Genomic DNA, 21,270 nt, shown 5'->3' with positions numbered 1-21,270 from the left:
GGCAGAGTTGCCGCGGGGAAGAAGCTCGCGGAGATGAATAAAAAGAACAAAGCCAAAAAAGAAGAAAAGGTGGAGGAAAAAGAAGAGGAATCCTTCATTAATCCTGGGTACGTCATTGGCGCGTTAGGAGTTGCTATAGCAGCAGGCAGCCTTTACTTACAATGGCGGGCTACGAAAAAGGTAGAACCACCAACATATCACGCGCCCGTGCACGCACCTGTGGAGCCGGCTGTTAGAAAAAGTAAGATCCCTGAAATGGAGTAATAACCTTCTCGCTCTGTAATATAATGTCAACCGCGTTATTGAAAACTGTTGAAGAAGCAGCTATCATTACTTCCATCGTTGCGGGTATTGGTTGGGTAGGTAAGAAAGTGCTCAAAGAAGACTTTACTGAAGACCCAAGCAAGAGCTTCGCTAATTTTGCTAAAATGACCGCTGCCGTAGGCGGGGCTATCATGGCAAAGAATTACCTACAGAAGGAAAAGTACATTCCTAATGTATAAATGGCTAGCGTGGTCGCAGGTGGAGTTATTGCAGCTTTAGCATTCACTGGAGCTAATTATGGTGGTCAGTATTTGGATAGATTAGTCAGAGGCGACAAAAGCGGAGATTTAGCCGCCGAAAGGAAGAGACACGACTTAGCGCTGGAGAAATATCAGCGGGACGTGGCAGCTTGGAATGAAAAAAGACAAGCTTACAGGGATTGGTTGGACAAGAACTACCAAGACAAAATGCAGGCGGATAAGAACTTTGAAAACACAGACTACGCCTTTAAACTTTATGCACAGGCACACCCCGCGGCATTAACGGGGTTAAAAAGGCCTCAGTTTAAGAATTACTATCAGCCTTCTAAGAAACAAAAAGATAGTGAGCTGGTCTTCGTAGGAATCGCAGGGCTGGCGGGAGGCGTAGCTTTGGCGTATCTGCTCTGAGCTGCGCTCAGATCACTAGAAGGAAACTGTGTTTCCTGAAATATATGATCGTCTTTTTGGAAAGCGACAAGAATGACTTTACCACTTACTTGAATCCTCCCATCAAAGCCCATAAGGTTCGGCTCATAAGTTGCTCTTTGTACAATTCTTGGCATAACCTGATTAGGGGCATAGTCACTGAGCATACAGGAGGATCTAACTATCAAGCCGTATTGCTGCCCGATGGACATTACACACCAATCACACTGGCCAAGGAATTAGCAAAACACGGTTATACTCTCACCACAGGATTGCCGCACGAAATGACCCTCAAACATAATATGCCAAACTATTCAGTAACTTTTGGAAAGTCTGACCCATTGGGATCTTTATTATGTGCCTCGGGCAAGACAATTACCGACACAGCCATACCCGTGAAATGGAAAGTCGCATCCTCTTACGAAGTCTATTGCGACTTGGTCCATAGTTACAACAATGGAGAAAAGTCTTCTCTTATGTCCAAGTTTCTGCCCAAAGGTAATCCATTTGACCCAGTAGAATACACCCCCATTTCTTTGAGCTATGACTTGTCTAATTTGGTAGAAAGCATAAACATCACCATTAAAGTGGACGGAAAGACGGTGGATTTCAACGGGCGAAAGATCAATCTCGTCCTGGAATTCATATAATGGGCCGCGTAGAGGACAAACTCAAGAGGATTTACTATGGGCCTGAAGGCTATTGGAAAGGAGCGTCGGCCATCAAGAAACTCGCGACCGCGGCCAGGGTATCAGATGAAACGGCTAAGAACTGGCTAAGAAAACAAACCCTCTGGCAGGTTTATCTTCCCGTGCCCAAGTACATTCCCAGGCCCAGCTTTACCGTAAATACCCCCAATGAAGTTCATCAGGCGGATTTGCTTTTCTTGCCGCACGACAAGGTGAGAAAGAAGACCTATAGATACGCTTTGACCGTAGTTGATATCGCAAGCAGATACAAGGACGCCGAACCCATAACCAGCAAGGATTCTGGGGAAGTCGCAGAAGCCCTGAGTAGGATTTATAAGCGCGTTTTGAAATGGCCCAAGCTGCTGCAAGTGGATGCGGGGACAGAGTTCATGCGCGTGGTTACTAAGACCCTGAAAGACCACGACACTAAGATTAGGAGAGCCGAAGCTGAGTACCACAGGGGTCAGAGCATCGTCGAAAGATTCAATAAGACCCTGGCCGAGCGTCTCTTTGGGTACCAGTATTGGAAAGAGCTGGAAGATCCCTCCAAACGCAACAGGGAATGGACTCAGAGGCTCCCCCAGGTCATCGCGGCTTTGAATAACGAGGCGGCCAGGGCTACGGGGATGAAACCCAAGGATGGCATAAAAAAGAAACACGTGGAACACAAGTCCTATGTCAGAAGTTCGAGGGCGGTCGGACTGAAGGAAAAAAAGCTACCCCGCGACATAGTGGTCAGATACCTCTATCAGCCGGGGGAACTCGAAGGTGGCAGTAAGAGAGCCACGGATCCTAACTGGTCCCTGGAAACGTATGAGATTTCGAAGTCCGTCACCAAGGAAGGGCAACCCGTGTTGTATTACCTAAATGGCCCAAGTCGCGGATTTGTCATGGAAGAGCTGCTCATAGTCCCCAAAGACTCAGAGTAGCGCAGCACCACGCGCCCGATTGCACTCTAGGCATGTCAGTCTTACATTGCCTCTACAATGGCCGCGTTTATTATTTATGCGATCCACGGAGAACTGCTGATCGTCATTTGGGTCAAACCTCCATAGTAGAGGTATGTTACATTTGGCACACCTTGCCCCTTTCTTATAGACGTCGTCCGCGCATAGGTCGAACGTCATATTTTTTTCTTCGTCGTGTCTTTTGTAGCGAAGGAGCTTCTTAGCAATGTTCTCTTTGGCTACGTCCTCTGGGGTGCGGTCGTAGCGCAGTTGCGGACCCCAGGCTCTTTTTAACTGCTTGGCATATTCTACGCGGCTTACGGCAGTGTAGATAAGGTTGCTCCAACACAGCCGCTGGTCTATGATCCATAAGGTTTCTTTTATGGTAAGCCCTTGCGCGCTGTGGACTGTCATGCAATAGCCTAAGCGCCAATCTGGATGGGAGGTTATTTTTTCCACCTTTTCTATGGGTACCCAGGCTTTGTCATGCGTTACCGCGTTCTGCAGTTGGATGTCGGTACCAGGTACCCAGACGTCTCTTTTTTGCATGCGGGTGTCGTGGGGTTTATAACAAACAGGTACGGGATGCGTAGGGAAGCGCTCTCGGTGTATATTGAGTAAGTCTTTCTGTATGCGAGACTGTGCTGCGCGTTTGCTGCTCAGCACCAGATCCTTTGGATGCCATGCGTAAAGGAAGTCCTCGTATTTCTTCGCTCGTACGCGTTTGCGCAGTGTTTTGCATTGGTCGGCGTCACTAAGGCCCCTTAATTCCGCTTTCAGGTTCCTTACTTGATCCTTGCTGCGGTAGTCGGCGTTAATTTCTTCAGAGTAGTCTACGAACCCCTTTAGCCATTCGTGGGGCATCTCTCCGGCTATTGGAGGAGGCTGGCAGGGATCTCCGGCGAATATTACTTGACACTTTCCACGGAGGAATTCTACGAATTCTTTGAGGATTTCTAAAGGAACGGTGCAAATCTCATCCCAAAGTATCACCGGAGGTATGTCGTGGATGGCTTCTGGTACCCACTTTTGGCCATTCCAACGGAAGAAGCTGTGGTAGGTCTGCGCGTCGTAACCCATTTCGCAGATTTCTCTTTCCAAACGATGCGTTGGCGTTAGCACCTTTATCTTAGGAAAGAGTTCTAACACACGCGTAGTCTTACCGCTGCCTCCTGTACCGTAGAGGTAAGAGAAGCGTTGGTAGGAAATGGGGTCGGCAACCGAAGGCAGTGGCTCCCCGGTTGGTTCCACGCTACCGCAAAGATGTTCTCCGTGATATTCTACACGTTCTCTCCATGCTTTTATCTCCTCATCTTTAACGCGCCATTGACCACTTTCCGCCAACTCATCTTCGGTGTAGAATTCTTTCATCTTCTCTAACACTTCAGGCTTTACGTACAAGGAATCCGTGACTACGCGCGGAACGTCCTCTTTGTCAAACCGTAGGAGCATCGCAAGTAGGTTAATATGCGCATATGCTAACATACTCGCACGTAGGTGGTAATATTGCGGCCTGTGGTCTTGGTAGTAACAAAGTGCATTCCATTTCTGTTCTTTCTGACCTTCTATGAAGTAGTCCCATTTCTCCACAGACACCATTGTTCCTTGTTCGTGGGCGCGCTTAATAAGGAAGCTTAACTCTCCTTCGTCTGTTATCAGGCGTCGCTGCATGTGTTTCTCGCCCTCCTTAGCGCCCTGCGTGAATTTTCCTATGACAACGCGTGCTGTGGGGTTGTGTTCTGGGAGCCATTGCGTAAAGGCGCCATGACAAAGTATGGCTTCATGCGCCGTGTATTTTAAAAGCTTGCGCTCTTCAAAGAACTTCAATAGAGGTACGGGTATCCATTCTTTCTCTTGTAGATGCTTCCCGTACCACGCGTAAATTATGGGATGTAAGTCTTTAGCCAACTTCCAAGACGTTAATCGTACGAATCCAGTTGCTGGGGCGTTCGTAGTGACCGTCTAACGAAACGCGGAAGAATTGGGAGTCTGGATGTCCGTAACGGTCGTAATATTCCTTACAATCCCCTAGACCTTTAAAACTTGCAGGGTAACAGTGTTTCATATCCAGCGACACATACTCATCTTTGTCGTACTCCATGTTCCACAGACCACCGTGACCGTGTTCTACACAGGCTTTGGCTATGTCTCCGAACTCTTTTGGGGCAGGTTTCCATCCATTTCTTTTCTTTGCGGCTAAGAAGTCCAAGCTGCGACTGCTAAGGACCTCGTCAGAGAAGTCTTCCCCTAAGGTCTCACAGGCGCTTTGAATGCGCTGTTGTTCAATTTCGGGTCGATACAAAGTGCCGTCTTGCGTCATAAACTGACTTCCTTCTGAATCCATCAACCAAATGGAATTCTCATGGATTAACTCTGCCAATGGAGAATTCTTATAGACCTTCGTTTCCTTCTTTCTTGGGAATCGCAGTTCGCGCCAGGCGTGCCCATTGTGCTGGTAGATGACTATAGGCGCACCACGGCCCCCATATTTGTGTGTTCCGGAGTAAATAAAGCCGTCGGTGATATCTTTCACATGGATTCGCCTCTCCAGCGCCGTTTCTAACTTCTTGATGTTGTCTATCGACCCTCCGGTCCTATTAGTATTTTTTTCCCATTTCCTGATGGCTTCTCTTCTCTTTAAAGTCAGTTTACCGCCCCGAGAGGAGTCTTCAAAGAACTCTCTTACTAACTTCCCTACGCAATTACCGGGATGTCGCATCGGTTTCAACTTCTTAACGTCTGGCGTCTTTATCTTGTACGCACCGTAAATGACTACGGTAACAGGGTAAGCAACCTCGTAGAACAGCATGTCTATTCCTACCAATGCTCCCGGGCGTGTGTTTTCGTTTAAGACAAACAGGTCCTTCTTACCAGACGCCCTGATAGGATTGCGCCCCTTTTCTATCATCCACTCGCCGTCTAAATACTTTATGAACGTTAGCTCCAACCGGTAGTTACCTTCGGGTATTAAGTTAATTATTCTTTCAGCCCTTTCTTCTGTCATCGTCTCGTCCGTATCTCCCTCCATAAATGTTGTGAAGGCAAAGTCAGCATCCAGGCGATCCAACACCTGAGTTCGCAGTCGGCGCACAGTTTTATTTCGAATGCTTGTGATGGTGTCCATCTATATGTAAAGGATATTTTAACCTCCGTTTGCGGTTCGACAACTAGCAGCAGTAAGGACTTATCGCGCGGCTTATTCCCGCTGCCGACCCCTTCCTTAAACCGCCTGTAAACCCCGTAAATCTTTGACATTGACCGCGAGTCCCCCTTACTGCTGCTTAAATACTGTATGCGCAAGGCCAAATTTAAAAACTTTGACTATTTCAACTACAAAAATATATCTGAAATTATGCATGGATACCATTGATGACATTTTCTTCACGTAGCCTTCGTAATAGATTACCAAAAAAATATCAGTGGAGCTATCACATAAATTTTTTTCATGTCTGCCGACTCATGTTGAGCTTACTTTTTTTTATCAAGGATGGTGACAAAAAATCAGCTGATTTCCTGGGAACTAGCACTCCAGCAGCCGAGCGACCATCATGTCTCTTTGAAGCCGATGTGCGTTTGGAAAGTTTGTCCCTGCATTCAGATATTTCAGATGATTCTACCTCGAAAGTGCGCGAGAAAGATAGCGCCAAGTATCACCTTAATAGGTTTTTGAAAAGTAGAGATATCAGCCCCGTGCGATCCTGTTTAGATAAACCGTGGAGTGAAGCTGGAGACCGGACCAAGCGATATTACGTGAGGAAAGCTAGCCAAGCCGTAGCAGCATCTTTAAACATAATAGCACCTAATGATTCTGATGAATTGTGGCATTCCCTAGTTGGTTCAAAGGCAATTCAAAAGCAGATACCGACATCATCAAACGACGCTGAAAGTGTAGACAACGCCCTACTTGAATGCCTTGTCCAGTGTTATAATGAGGCAGATCAGTGGGATACCCGCAGACAGATACTATCTATCATGGTTGAGAAAATAAGCTACAAGACTCTTTGCATGTGGATCCCGGATCTGAGTCGATATCGCTATCAAATCGCCAAAAAAACACTGACTAATTCATGGTAAGGGAGTGCCTGTTCCAAGACCGTGTCATACGAGAATGCGTGTTCCTCAAGAAAAATTGGACCATTTTATTTGCTTCATAACGAGCCAGCAGATCATCCAGGATTTGCCCTTTGGCGAGAAGAAGCTCACCCTGTCGTCTAATGAAGTAATCACAGTGCCCAATGTTATCAGGTCGATGGTTCCAGAACGCATTGTCAAACAATATCAGCAGTACTGTTCAGAAACCAAATTTAGTCCGCTAAGTTGGAGCACTCTTCTTCGAATTTTAGAAGTTTGTACAGCATCGGTTCGAAAGTCCCTACAGGGCCTGGATTATATTACGACCTCTGGTGCGAAAGGCTTTGATGACTTGATGGAAGCAGTTGAAAAGCTAGGAGATCTGGGCATTGGTATGTCTTGGGCCAAAGAGAAGAAACAGCAGTTGGCGTTGTGCAAGCGTTATCTGAAAAGTGACTATAAGGTAATGGCCTACCACTAGGGAGTGGGATGGGTGGGGTAGGAGAGGCAGGGTGATAGTAGAGTGGTCCATTAACCTCATGTATTAATACGTAATATTTCTGACCTTGACGATAGGTCCACATTTCTATGTTATCTGATGTACCAGACCACTGTCGAAAATACGCTCTAAGCGATCCAACCGCGAACGATTACCAGTGTGCATGTGATCACATCCATGATGGCCATTGTGCACGTTGTGACCTCTTGACTTCAATTATTAACGAAATCGAGAAATCACCTGACAAGATATCTGGAACCCAAGATGAAGTAGACGATTTAACCTTCACCATTGAACAAGCAAAGCACAGCATTCTTGCTTGGAAGTCCCATCTACTTCGTTCCATTAACCAGGAGGACGCAAGGCTTGACTTGATAGATAAATTAGATGATAAATCAGTCTTTTTAGTCCAAGACTGGGCGATGAAATATTTACCCAGAAAGTATCGTGAAAGCCAAAGGGATTGGTACGGAAAACGTGGGATACCCTGGCATATCACTGTGGCGTTCAGACGTGGGCAAAACAACGAGCTCGAGATGACCACCATTGTTCACATTTTTCAATCTTGTAGCCAAGAAAGTGATGTAGTCTTGGTTATCATGGCCGATGTAATAAGGCAGCTAAAAGGCGTTATGCCCAACCTGGAATCAGTGTATTTTAGATCAGACAATGCAGGGTGTTATCACTCGGCATTGACCATCGCCAACGCAAAAAAAGTCGGGGGAAAATTTGGTGTCAATGTTCGAAGGATGGACTTTTCCGACCCACAGGGGGGGAAAGGAGCCTGCGACAGAAAAGCAGCGACTATAAAATCCCACATGCGTCTATTCCTCAACGCAGGCAATGACATTGAAACTGCTGTCCAGATGAAGAGAGCAATTGAATCTTCAGGTGGAGTTCCAAATGTTAGTGTCACGCTTTCGGGTTTGCCAGATACATCAGCTCTTAAAACTTTCAAGTGGGCGGGAGTCAGTTATGTCAATAACATTGAGTACGGTGAAAATGAGCTGCGCATTTGGAAAGCGTACAATATCGGATCTGGAAACCTCATTTCTTGGAAAAGGTTTGCCAAAAATTGTAAAGCTGAAATACCGACTCTTCCGGTAATTGAGAGCAGTATGGCCCAAAAGATCCAGTTCGCAGCGCCGAGGTCTGGAAAGAAAGTCAGTGACACACCAACAGATAACGACGAAGAAGAGTCGGACAGTGAGCTCCCAGTCAACCCTTCATTTGACAAACTCTTCTGCTGCCCCGAAGAGGGGTGCATGAAATCCTTTCAAAGGTATTCTAACTTACAGTATCACCTTGAATGTGGAAGGCATAAGAAGGTGCTGGAGCAGGGAACCCTGCAAGACAAGGCTATGATTGATTATGCAAATAAGCTCGAACAAGGTAGTACCAGGTTACAAGAAGTTGCTGTTGGTTCTTCGTACGATAAAGAGGTCAGCTCCAATCTACCGTCTCTACCGAAGGGTTGGGCCCTAAAAACCACGCGACGAGGAAAGTTCACGGCCGCCCAAAAAGATTACCTTCTTAAGAAATTTAACATTGGTAGAGATACTGGAAGAAAACAAGACCCGTCTACTGTTGCTAAGGAGATGAGGCGCGCAAAAGATGCTGATGGTAATCGCTTGTTTCCTAATAGGAAGGACTTTCTAACAAGTCAGCAAATAGCAAGTTTCTTTTCAAGAATTGCTTCAAAAAGCAACGTTGGTTTGATTGCAGAAGAAGCTGCAGAAGAAGAAGATGATGATGATGATGGCAACGAGGATGAAGGTGTATGCAGTGCTAGACAGGAAAAGACATTGGAAGAGTTGAGAATACTAGTAACAAAGGAAATAGGCCTCAGTCATCCTATCATGTATGACACACATAATATTTGCGAACTCCTTTCCAATGGGAAACTCAGTGCTAAGTTCAGCGTTTCTGCATTACGAGATGCGTGCTTTTACTTCGACCTTGATGTTTCTGAAATCAAAGCCAAGCGAAAGAAACCGTATGTCGACAAGTTGCAGCAGTTGGTAGAATCGTGTACCTGTTATCAAGCAAAGCTAATCAGATGAATTGAATAGCTTATAAACCTAACTATGAGTATGACGAGTGTGTTTTGTTTTGTTTTTTATCTTTCACACATCAGTTCTCCTAATTAAGCATACTCAAACAGCGTGGGCTACCTGTGTTGTCGCGGATCTCTTGAGCTTTCAGTGGCATGACTGGATTAAGTTTAAATCAAGAAGTAGAAAAGAAAAAAAGTAGGCGAGTATGGAGGAAAAAAGGAAAGGACAGTCTGCTTGTTGTTATGAAAATATCTACTTCTGCGTGAGGCAATTTTATTGCGGACAAAAAAAAGGCAAATTAATTCAGTGTTTACCGGGACTCTGTGCCGCCTTCACAACAATTTAGTGTAACGCAAGATTCAAGCTTCATGATCTTGGAGGTAAACAAACAGTTCAGAAATCTTCCAAATAATAACTCGAAGTTCTATAAATAAAAGAAATACTTAATATTCATCGATTTCACCATTTTTTAAGACGATCTTTAAAGATTTTTGAAATATCGTGGCGAATTTCTATCATGTCACGCAATATACAACGAGCCAAAAAATTGCTAAATAGCTGATCAGAAAGCTCCCCAGCAGCTCAGTCAAAATAAATTGTCCCAGCGATTTTTCTGCATATTTTGGAAGATTATTGTCTTATAAAGCCTACAAGACAGTTTTTGAGCAATTTGGAGGAAGAGCACATATAAAACGTAAGCGATTTTCAGACCCTATGATTTATTTACAAGCAATTTGGCGATTATAGCTTAAATTTGTAATTTTCTCCAGACGAAAATAAATAAAATTATGGAAGTATTTCAATGCCAAACTAAGAAGAGATATACTAAAAAAGAAAATATAGTGTTTCAACGATGTTCAGAGCCGTAGTTTTCCAGCGCGAGGCTCATTAGAATCTGATAGTTTTGACCTTTGCGAAAGGCGATTTCAGTGCCGTTTCCGGTCAAAATCGTTTTTCTCAAATTCTCGCCAAACAAAGCAATATTTTAAAAAACTAACTACAGCACGTTTCATTTCACACTATAGGCTACCTATGGATAAAATATGAGCGAAATCGATTTTTTGACTTGTGCCACGAAAAGTCGATTTTGGTCGATTTTTACAGACAGTCGCTCTTAAATACCTTCTAACGCGTGCTATGTTCCTAATATGGTAAAAAGCAGACTGGCAGACTGGCAAACTGCAGTAACTTGTTTAGCTAAACTTAGAGTCCTATCGAAAACTACACCAATGTTCCTTGCATGTTCAGAAACTTTAATGAGTTCGTTAGCAGCAGAAATAGTGTCCAGTGGTGGCGATGGACGATGCTGCGCATGCAGTAGAAGAAACTCTGTCTTGTCGTTGTTAAGCTTCAAGTTGTTGGACAGCATCCAGCAATCAATATCACGTATACATGCTTCAACCCGGTATCTGCAAGAATCCATGTCACCTCCAATGGAGCAGTTGAATGCGTAGTAAATCTTTGAAATGGTCTTTAAAATGGTTCGGGGAAAAAAATTATATACAATCAGTTACAATAAATTTCTAACAACAACAAAACCCGCCCTCTATATTCTATAATTCTGTAACAGTATCCTAAGATTATATTAAAAAAAGTCCAAACTTGTATAACAGTTGCTTTAAATGTTCGTGCTATATGGGGCGAGTAAGAGATGGTGGCGCGCTTTCTGCATTTTCTCCAAAACACACTTTGATCGGGCACCAACAAGCTTCTTCATAGTTTGCTCTAGCTCCTTTGACCATCCTCCCAATGCATCAATTATGATATTGCATTGTTGCACCTTGTAACCAGGGTGCTGTTGTTTTAACTCCAAGAGAAGAGCACCGTACTTGATTGCCTTCTCCTCAACTTTCTTTTCACGATTCTCAATCCAGGGACAGCTCATTTCTACTGTCCACACTTGCTTTGCCTTGTGGTCCACGAATCGTACATCCACCCTATTATAATTGGCTTTGACATAGGTGTATTCAGTATAATAATATTAATAATAATAATATTTATTTATAAAGCGCAAATACAAATCTGTTCTAAGCGCTAGTAAACAAACGACAAAGACAACGACAAAATAAAATTATTTACAAAGAATATGCTAATTTGAAGAGATAAGTTTTAAGTTCAGTTTTGAATGAGGCTAGACTTGATGCATTTCGGAGAGATATTGGAAGTGAGTTCCAGAGTTCAGGAGCAGCCACAGAGAAGGAGCGATGACCATAAGATTTAAGATTATAAGAATGTGCTGATAGAAGAACTTGTGATGCAGAACGAAGATTACGGTTCGGTTTATACACTGAAATGAGTTCCCGGATATAGATAGGAGATTGGCCATGAAGAGCTTTAAAAGTAAGTAATAGGATTTTATATTTGATTCTAGATTCAATTGGTAGCCAATGCAGATTAACGAGGATAGGTGTAATGTGGTCATGTTTATGGGAAAGAGTGATTATTCTGGCAGCAGCATTCTGTACAGATTGTAGTTTATCTAAGAGTTTGTTTGGTAAGCCAAAGAGCAGAGAGTTACAGTTGTCGAGTTTGGAGGATATGAACGCGTGGACGAGAGTTTCAGTTGTTTTCAAAGAGATGTATTTTCTTATTTTAGCAATGTTTCTGAGATGATAAAAAGAAGACTTGCAAATATTATTCACATGACGAACCAAAGTAAGATGCGTATCAAATATGACACCAATGTTCCGAGCATGCATTGAGGGCATTATCACATCAGAACCAAATTGAAGAGAAGGAAGAGTTAACTGTGGGCTGTGCTTTGAAGAAAATAACAGGAATTCAGTTTTGCCTTTATTTAGTTTCAATTTATTTGTAGTCATCCAAGCATCAATATCAGATAGACAGTTTTCAATCAGATTCATGGAATCATTATACACCGGTACATCCCAGAAAGCTTTAGCATCATCCGACTCATAGATAGGTTTTGGAGTCACAGGTCAGTACCAAGGAGGAACACTTTCCACTAATTTAAGGTCTTTGCACTTCTCGAAGAATAATATCTTCAGAGCAGCATTGTGTCGGTCCAAGTACTATGATTGAGCCAGTGCAGAGCATCCTGACAGAACGTGTGAAAGGGTCTCTGCTTCTTTACCGCACAGCCTACAGCTTACATCTCCCTGAGTTGTTTTGGTCTTGTGTGACGTATACACTTTGGTTGGCAATAGTTGTTCATACAGCTCCATCATACCAGCAACTGTATGAGTTGGTGCAGTCGTCCAATCCTTCATCCATGCAAAAAATGAATCTTGACTAAATTCTTTATCAATTTCCAGCGCGATGAGAGAAATCGACCATGCCATTTCTCTGCGTTTATCGTGTCCTGTAGCTTGTCTACCAGTGCACTCTTCGAGTGTTTTTTTAATCTTCGTTTATTGATATTAATATTAATATTGTCTTGAAGTCGGTATTTTAGCTGACCAGGCCTCCAAACCTTTCATATCGATTGGTGTTTGTTCACCGGCTAAAGGTATCCTAGTAGGTAGGGTGATGGACTACACTATACTTGTTTCCTATTGGTATTATGGTGTCAGCCATAGGTGATTTTTACAGGAGCTCCTCTAATTGGTAGTTTCTGTGCATGTGCTGTACATACCTTGGGGAAACAGGGAATCACGTGAGTGAATTCGAAGGGTGATGCGTACGTATGGCGATCAACTTATGTTGCTCAGCTATTAAACAACGCCGTGTAAGACAAGTTGCCAAATCGAATAGTTTTGATTTGAAAATCTTTCAATTTTTATAGGTTTTATCGCCGACACAACTGGTTCGTAAAAAACCAGCCTTTTACACCGCGGGACCAATGTTATTGCTATTCCCTTTTTACAATATTACTTTAAACCATGGAGGACACTGGAAATGGAAGAACAGCCAACGCAAATAGAAACTAATGAATACCCAGACCACAGAGATATTCTGGACAACCGTCAAACTGTTGATGAAGATGAGAGGGTTGCAGGTTTGGAAATGAAGGATAAAGGACATACTCAAGATGGCACAAATATAGCATCTAATGTGAATTTAGCCGTCGAAGAAGATTGCGTTACTATACATGAAAATATATCTCCGACCTCCGCCGATGATGACGTCAAAGTTCCCGACAACTCCACGAAGACGAAGGAACAGACAAATCATCTTTTCATAAGTGTTTTGCTCAACATTAGGCAGCCAGGATCATAACGAAATAAAAATTTTAAACCCAAACAGATAGCAATAGGCAATAGGCAATGAATATTAATATAGGAATGGTTAAAAAAAATTAAGACCGAAAAAATATGCAATATATTTTTGTTATATATACGTTATTGGACGAGTTGAATCTCATCAATGTAAAAATTATTCTTAACGACATTTATTTTTTAAAGAACGAACGGTGGAAATCCTTAGTTTTATATCTTTCTTTCTTTTTCTTTTTCTTTTTTTTTTTATATTATTTTTATTTTTATTTTTTATTTTTATTTTATTCTATTTTATTTTTTTATTTTAATTTTTAATGAAGATGGCGGATTAAAATACGTTTCACAGTCTTCTATTGTCTATCAGGTTGCTATATAGACCCCTTGCTGCACTTACCAATCTGAGGGACAAAACAATAGCATCACATGCAAGGCGCCTATTGTTTATATTGATTGATTTATGACGCAAGTTGTCTCTTATGCAAATATATATAAACTAGGCTTTTGCATTTGCAGGCAAGCCATATTACGGACCTTCTATGCAGTCGAAGTTTAGTCCAATTGAGCAACATATTTATAAATGTTTTGAAAGGATTTCCTCTTAAAGCATTAAGCTTTCACCTTCCTGGAACGTGGGCTTTAGACTCTCTCCCTCCATCGTCCTGGAAGACATCGCGCGACATCTCTGGTATGTCTGTTAAAGCTGTATTTTGTTATATGAGGTAAACGCGTCTATAAACAGCGACGTAAAAATATATAATCAAAAATATAAATATTTCGTATAAATTTTTGCCCTAGATTCTCTTTCTCCGTCGTAGCGAAGCACATCGAGTGACATCTCGGCTCCAGCAGTGCTAGTTATATTAAGGTAAGCCTCTAATAGCGATGCCTAAAGTAAAATCATGGCTCATCTGTCTTTTGAAAACATTGCTAGATGATAATAATCACATAATTTGTATATTTTGTCAGGTATTCACTAATAAATACGCTTTGAAATTTATGACCACTACTGGAAATTGCAAGCGTGACCAATGAAGTGTGGAAACATAATCAAACATTGATATGAATTATCTAAAATCATGTTATGTTTACAGTGAGCTAGGACAGTCGAACCGTGAACTGACATTGAGTTGTGTCATTGTCAATCTATCACTATATGGTTTTGTTTGGCACTTTCTTAAGGTGGTACTAGAGGCTAACGTGACCTCATATTTTTTTATTCATTTTGGAATAATCAGAATCAGAATTTTATCAAATCTCAATTGACTAGGTTTCAACCTGGTGCTATCAGTAGTTATCGAGATATTTGCATCTGAAATTTCGTAACCATGTATCTTTTAGCGCGAAAACTAAAGCGGTTGTAAAGCGATTTTGGGTGATTGATGATTTTTTCTTGCTGGGATAAAAAGACAGTACAATATATGACACATGTCAGTCATCATGTTATGCAAGTGAACCACCTATATAATCTAGATTGCATTGCTGTGTAATCAATTCGTTCATGTAAGACGTCGAATGAATTACATTCCCGTACACATTGGTTAATATATTCTATGACTACCAAATATTACAGGTAGAATTCACACCTTTAACGAAACTAAATTCCATAAATTAGCTTGGCTTTTTAAATTATACATTATATTTACGCACGGGATTCAGATTTCAAAATGATTATATCTTTTGATTTACTTCTCAGTTTTAATAAGTAATGCTACAATAAACCATCCTACATTGTTTTGTTTTTTTCCTTTTAGTTTATTAAAATATCAGCAAGTGAAGCTTTTCTTCGTGATTTACGGATTTCAAGTCTTTCACGGAGCCAGGGGTCAAATTATGATATTATGATTTTTCATAAAATGTTATATTATAAACCTGTTGAGGTATGAGTTAGGAATGTTTCTATGCGAATTTAAGGTCCTTTTCCAGTGTTTTGAAGCTGGATGTAAAATGACACCAATCGGCGATAACTAATGACAGCCGCGAAGGAGACTCAAATTTATGTGGTTTTCTTCTTTTTTTTTTGTTGATATGCATTAAAAACCCGCATTAAATAACCACTATTTTACCAAGACAGGGTTTAATAGATGTTTTAGATATTTGGTATCTAGTGAGAAATCATTATAACTTATTGCGATTTTGAGCTGACAAATACGGGTTTATATTGGCGGCTAGTTGGGAGAAAATATATTCCGTATTGGCCGTAGTCGCGAAGCGACGAAGGCCAATACGGAATATATTTTATTATATAATTACCAATGAAATATCTATTTTTCTTTATTTCGAAAAATTGATATCTTCACACGTAAAAATAACATGTTATTTTCGCGTGTGAAAATAACACCATTGCGATGGCTATTCAAAAATACACGGAAAGAATTGCCTGAAAAAGCCAAAACATACTTCATTGATAATTATACAATAAACAGAATATTACATGGGCGCTTGGAGATACGCAATTTATCTTCTCGCTGCGCTCACTCGTGAGAGATCTTTTCAACACTCGAAGATAAAATTCGTATCTCCGCGCGCCCATGTAATATCCTCTATTTCTTCCAACGCCGCCAATATAAACCCGTATTGTCGGCTCAAAATCGCAATAAGTTTTGTATCGCGATCCTCCTATTCTTAAATCTTAAAATGAAGAAAAAAGCGATAAAAAAGCCTCATTCCTTTGAAATTCTCACTACCTAACAGTGGTCACCCTAGCAACGGTTTTTGGAAAATTGCCGAGCACATTTTTGAGTTTTTGCAAAAAAGGAGATTTTTCGTAAGTCTTACCTGTTTTGATTGTACTTTTAACACTAGAATTAATTTTATTACTCTACTTTGTAAAACAAATAGTTAATAAGAAAATTTATATGATTTTACAACTATTTTTGTCATGAAATAACCTAAAAGTTGAGTTTTCTTCCAAAGTTTAGTTTGAATGAAAACAAATATTTGGCGTTGTTTTTCACTCACCTGTAGCAGAAAGCGTAGGAACAGCATATCATGTTCTTATCCTTGTGTATCACAAGTCAGGGAATAAGTTATGAAGATCAAAGTTGTAAAAAAGGATGTAAAACATGTAAAAAATAAATTTTCCGCCATCGACGTTGAGATTCCAATGTGAACCGTTGCATTCACAAACCAGACTGAGATACCAAAAAAGTGCTGTTTTCGCCGTCAATCAAATCTCATGAGCCAATCACGCGCGGTAATTTCTGAGCCGACAATACGGGTCTATATTGGCTGCTCTCTCTCGATCAAACTTATAGGAGGGTCGCGATACTGTTGAGTATTAAAGTATCATGCTCTTATTTACAAGTTTTAAAAAACTGCATGTTCGTGGTGTGGTGCTTGTATTGAAATGCATTCATAATTAGTGAGCTATTGTTTCAAATTTTCAAACTTTCATAAATGAATGAGACCAGTTCTAGTCCCATATTTCGTGTAGCCTAGATATAAATTGCTTACTTTTGTCATTCTAGTCACTCAATAAAGGGTAATTTTTAAATTAATGCATTTTAAATTAATTATTTACTATTTTCGTATATATTTGATGTTGATTTTATCTTGGGTTTAAAACGAGGCTTAGGTCCGACACTTGGGAACGAGTTTCAAATTAAAAATTAAAGAAAGGTTAAAATTCTGACTACTTCTCAAAATAAATGTTGAACCAATATTAGCAGTTAAAGCATAGCATATAACAGATGCTCTAGGATCCCTGATATATGATTGAGTTTGGACTATTTTAATTCTTCAGAAACAACAAATAAGGATGAAACTGTGCTTTAGTAAGCCCCATTCTCCCCGCACAACGGACAGCGCCTGGTCCTGGTTAGTGTGCGTTTCTGGGTGTCTCTCATTGGGTCTTGTGTTTGGGATGCTACAGTGCTATGCTGTTGTTATGCCTGTTTTTATGGACCACTTCAAGGAAAGCAGAGAGAAAACTGGTATGTGGGCATACAAGCATGTTTTTTCCATCAGTCGGTAACTCAATCTTTTGGTGACTGAACAAAGACCACAATAAAAAACAGTCTTATATCCTCGTTTCTCTTCACTTATAAAGTAAATGTTTCATTAACAATTTTTCGTTTTGTTTTTGTTTTTTTTGTTTTTTTTGTTTTGTTTTGTTTTTTTTGTTGTTTTTTTTTTTTTTGTTTGTTTTTTTTTTTTTGTTTTTTTGTTTGTTTTGTTTGTTTGTTTTATTTTTACAGCTTGGGCTGGCTCCATTGCATTAGGTATCATTTTCTTTTGCCTGCCGCTGTCCACCATGGTCATGACCCGCCTCAATATCCGTTACAGTGCAGTACTTGGAATTCTAATGTGCATAACAAGTCTTGTTGCAACTTCATTCACTACAAACATCATCCAGGTCTTCTTCTCCTACAGTATTCTCTACGGACTGGGATTGTCGTTACTTTTTAATTCTTGCATATTCGCCACAACAAAATATTTTCACAAGAGACAAGCTATCGCCATTGGCATCGTTTGTAGCGGAACATACATAGGAGTCTTGTCACTTGGACCTATCGTTCAGTTGCTGATAGATTTGTATGGCTTCAGGACGATGTACAGGATCATGGCTGGTTCGTTTGTACTACCATTACTTGCTGTTTGCAGCTTTGATCCCAATGTTAAGGACCCATCCACCGAAGTCTTGCAAACACAAAAGGGGAACGATGAAAACAAGCCCACCGAGAAAGGATGTGTGATTGTGGTGGAGCTGTTGAAGAGACCGATGTACGTGGTTGCAGCTATTGCTCTCGCTTTACAAGCAATGACTGCATTTGTGTCGTTTGTGCATTTGGTAAGTTAATCAGTATACAGTATAGAGACGTTACTATGATCATGCCATGCATGCATGGCAAAGCCATGGCATGAATGCAAGTATCATTTGATATTAAGGACTTTACCAGTCAATCTTCACAAAGATATAGACTTGGCTTTCTTGATTGATTAGCCATCGGGATGAATATAAATCGTCCTTATTATACGAGTGTTCGGTGTCTAATAAACTTGTTACCCTTTTTAAACTATGAATAAATCTGGGAGGAAAAAAAATGATACCCATTAGACACCCAATTTCTTTTTCTTGTGTTACCCTAATTTCAACCTACAATTTTCAAGATCTATCAAATTCATAATGTTTTTTTTTTTTTTTTTTTTTTTTTTTTTTTTTTCCCAGGTTAGTTACTGTCTTGAGGTGGGCATTTCAGCACAGAAAGCCTCCAAACTCTTCATAGTGATTGGTGTTTGTTCGGTGGTCAGTGGTATCGTAGCGGGGAGGTTGATGGACTACAAAAGAGTCAATCCATTCCATGTTAACCAGGCTGGATCTCTAAGCATGGGACTCGCTACAATTCTACTTCAACTGTCTTCAAGTTATATTCTCTTCATATTTTTTTCTATTTTTCTTGGTTTTGGCGTCGGTGTCTTTAATACCACGATCGTCGTACTGCTACTTCGAACCGTCGAACCAAGGCTAAGACTGTATTCATTTCCAATTGGAGAGATGCTGGCAGCTATTGGTAATATCACGGGATCACCCCTCATAGGTGTGTGTTATTTAAAAAGCTTTTTCGTTCCCTCCAAACGTTTTTATACTTTTTTGATATAATGGAACGATAAGAATAAAAATATTTCCGGTCGTGTGATATTTTATAATTTTCGAAACGCAAATAATTACTTATTTTGCTTGCCACCTTTTTCTGTATTTCCTTTTGCTTGCGGCATTTTTGTATAGTAAAAAAGGTATTAGCATGTGTGCGCCTAATTTCGCTGCGAATTTCTTACCGCACTATTACATCTCTCCTGCTTCTTTCTGGTGGTTGCACTCTATTCAATATTCTTATTTTTATTTTTTTTATTTTTCCAATTCAATAAAGGTTTTATCGCCGACACAACTGGTTCATACAAACCAGCCTTTTACACCGCTGGAGCCATTTTACTGCTATCATTCTTCCTTCCCTTTTTACAATACTACTTTAAACCATGGAGGACACTGGAAATGGAAGAACAAGAAGCACAAAAGGTAGATTGTGATCGTCAAGTTATGCTTGATGTTCAACACAACCGTCAAAGTGTTGGTAAGGAAGAAACTGTAGCATTGGAAATGATGCAATGATGAAAATAATGAAGATGACACCATTTTGCAAAGAACTCATCAACGGTAATGGTGTTACTATAAAAGAAAATATATATGTTTGAAACAATTGCGCCGATGATGATGGTGGTATTGATGGGCAAAGACTATTGATATAGACAACGAAGATCATCAGGTTTTTTTTAATATGTGAAGCACATAACGACACTTTACTTTGCTTTGTCCGTAATAACACCTGAAGGGTGCAGAATGCGAAAAATCGAAATCACTCAAATTTTGTCAGAATAAAGGCGTTAGTGAGCTTTAGCTGTTGTATAAGTTTAATTCGTTCGGGAAAATATTTTAGGAGAACTACGCCGAAATCCATTTTTTGGGATCACTTTTGGTTTCTTCACGCGATTTCAAATCATGTTTTTTATGAGCTTTTCAGCGCTGTTTAGTGCCCAGTCGCTGCCAGTTCTGCAATGGCAGACAGAAATAATCGACGAAATCCTAATGCAAGGAGACTTGTACTAGTTGAACGCTCTTGCAGTCTTATTCCAGACGAAGAAACGCTGTCCCTTAATTATCTGCCTGACAGAGTACGTTTGGCTAAGATGATCACAAGCTAAATATCATAGATTCCGTTCAGAAATAACTGTAAAATAAATAACTGTCAGTCATAACTGTAATTCCACTCTAAAGAAATTGCTGTATTCATGACATATTGTTGTGTTATACATAAACGTACAAAAATTTATATTTAGAAACATACATTTTATATAGAGACACAGATATATATAATATATATATATATTTAGGCACTGCCTAAAAGCGGATCTCCCGATACGAAAGTCACAGGGAGAACAATTTGAATGAAACTGAAAGTTAAAAATAAGATCGGGGAAAAAATCTTCAATTATGTTTTATTCGAGATGAAGATAATTTCTCCCATGATAAAAACCATGCAGTGAAATCGAATCGAAATGCACTACACTGTTTTTTGTTTTGGGGGAGGGGGGGATTTTGTACACAGCTCACCACCACCCTCAGAGGATAGTTTTGTTCTTTGAAGATTCTTTGACAAAGTTTTCCAAGGCCGACAGTTTTCGGGCTTTGAATCTCTTTTACTTAAACAGGGGCGGCGGAAGCGGGGGGGCCGGGGGGGCACTGCCCCCCCCCCCCACTAGATTTTTTGGGGGGGCCTGGCCCCCCCAGAATATAATGCCTCACACACACAAAAAAAAAAACGCATGAGATTTGGTTATGATTACCATTATTTATTATTGTGATATTACATAATTTTCTGTATCTAAAAAATATACGATATATCTAGCGACGACTTGCATCATTTTTGTGTCTCTCAGCACAATTGCAAGTGGTTTAATGCGCGCAAAATGTTACTGATTGAAATACCACACATACACGTTTGTAATCAAGCTAAACAGGGAGGCGGGGGGGGGGGGGGGGGGGTCATTTCAAGGTACCGTGAAATATTGGAGTGCCCCCCCAAAATTTTTCAGCTTCCGCCGCCTCTGTTAAAAAAAAAAACGAAAGATAACTACAGGTAATACAATACAATATCAAGTTTAGTGAAATTTACCTCGGATGTCTTTCATTGAAATAGAAAATCTGGAGATTTATTAGGACTGAAATCATGACTAAAAAACAGACTTGAAAACTGGTTAAGGTGAGCAAAAAATGAGGCTTACTTAATAGGGTCTTTTACAGTTTTCCAAAAACAAAGCTTACATTCAGTAATAAACTTAACAAGAACAACTGAAACAAAATAGAAAATAATACAAAAGGCAATGC

At 40.6% G+C, this 21,270-nt stretch overlaps 1 protein-coding gene, 1 long non-coding RNA gene and 1 pseudogene across 2 annotated transcripts in view; 1 reads left to right on the top strand and 2 right to left on the bottom strand.

The window, feature by feature from the left end:
• LOC148904825 (uncharacterized) overlaps window positions 1-16,663 on the bottom strand; it is a 55,889-nt gene extending 39,226 nt beyond the window's left edge. The window contains exon 1 of the long non-coding RNA XR_016118862.1: window positions 16,350-16,663. This is a non-coding gene — a long non-coding RNA (uncharacterized LOC148904825). The remainder of the gene's footprint in view (window positions 1-16,349) is intronic.
• On the bottom strand, window positions 10,349-12,576 carry LOC148904826 (uncharacterized; annotated as a pseudogene).
• LOC116288776 (monocarboxylate transporter 12) lies at window positions 13,857-20,215 on the top strand. Its single transcript, XM_089025064.1, has 6 exons — window positions 13,857-14,076; window positions 14,187-14,256; window positions 17,134-17,323; window positions 17,588-18,180; window positions 18,559-18,928; window positions 19,259-20,215. The coding sequence occupies exons 3-6, from the start codon at window positions 17,149-17,151 to the stop codon at window positions 19,495-19,497; spliced, it is 1,377 nt and encodes a 458-aa protein (XP_088881190.1). The 5' UTR covers window positions 13,857-14,076; window positions 14,187-14,256; window positions 17,134-17,148; the 3' UTR covers window positions 19,498-20,215.
• The last annotated feature ends 1,055 nt before the right edge of the window (window positions 20,216-21,270 follow it).

This window comes from Actinia tenebrosa, unplaced genomic scaffold, assembly GCF_029948245.1.
Source record: "Actinia tenebrosa isolate PJP-AT-01 unplaced genomic scaffold, QUT_ActTen_1.0 PGA_scaffold9__36_contigs__length_13948895, whole genome shotgun sequence".
Classification (NCBI taxonomy): Eukaryota; Metazoa; Cnidaria; class Anthozoa; order Actiniaria; family Actiniidae; genus Actinia; species Actinia tenebrosa.
The sequence above is the reverse complement of the archived record's forward strand: the minus strand, read 5'-3'. Positions and strand labels throughout refer to the sequence as shown.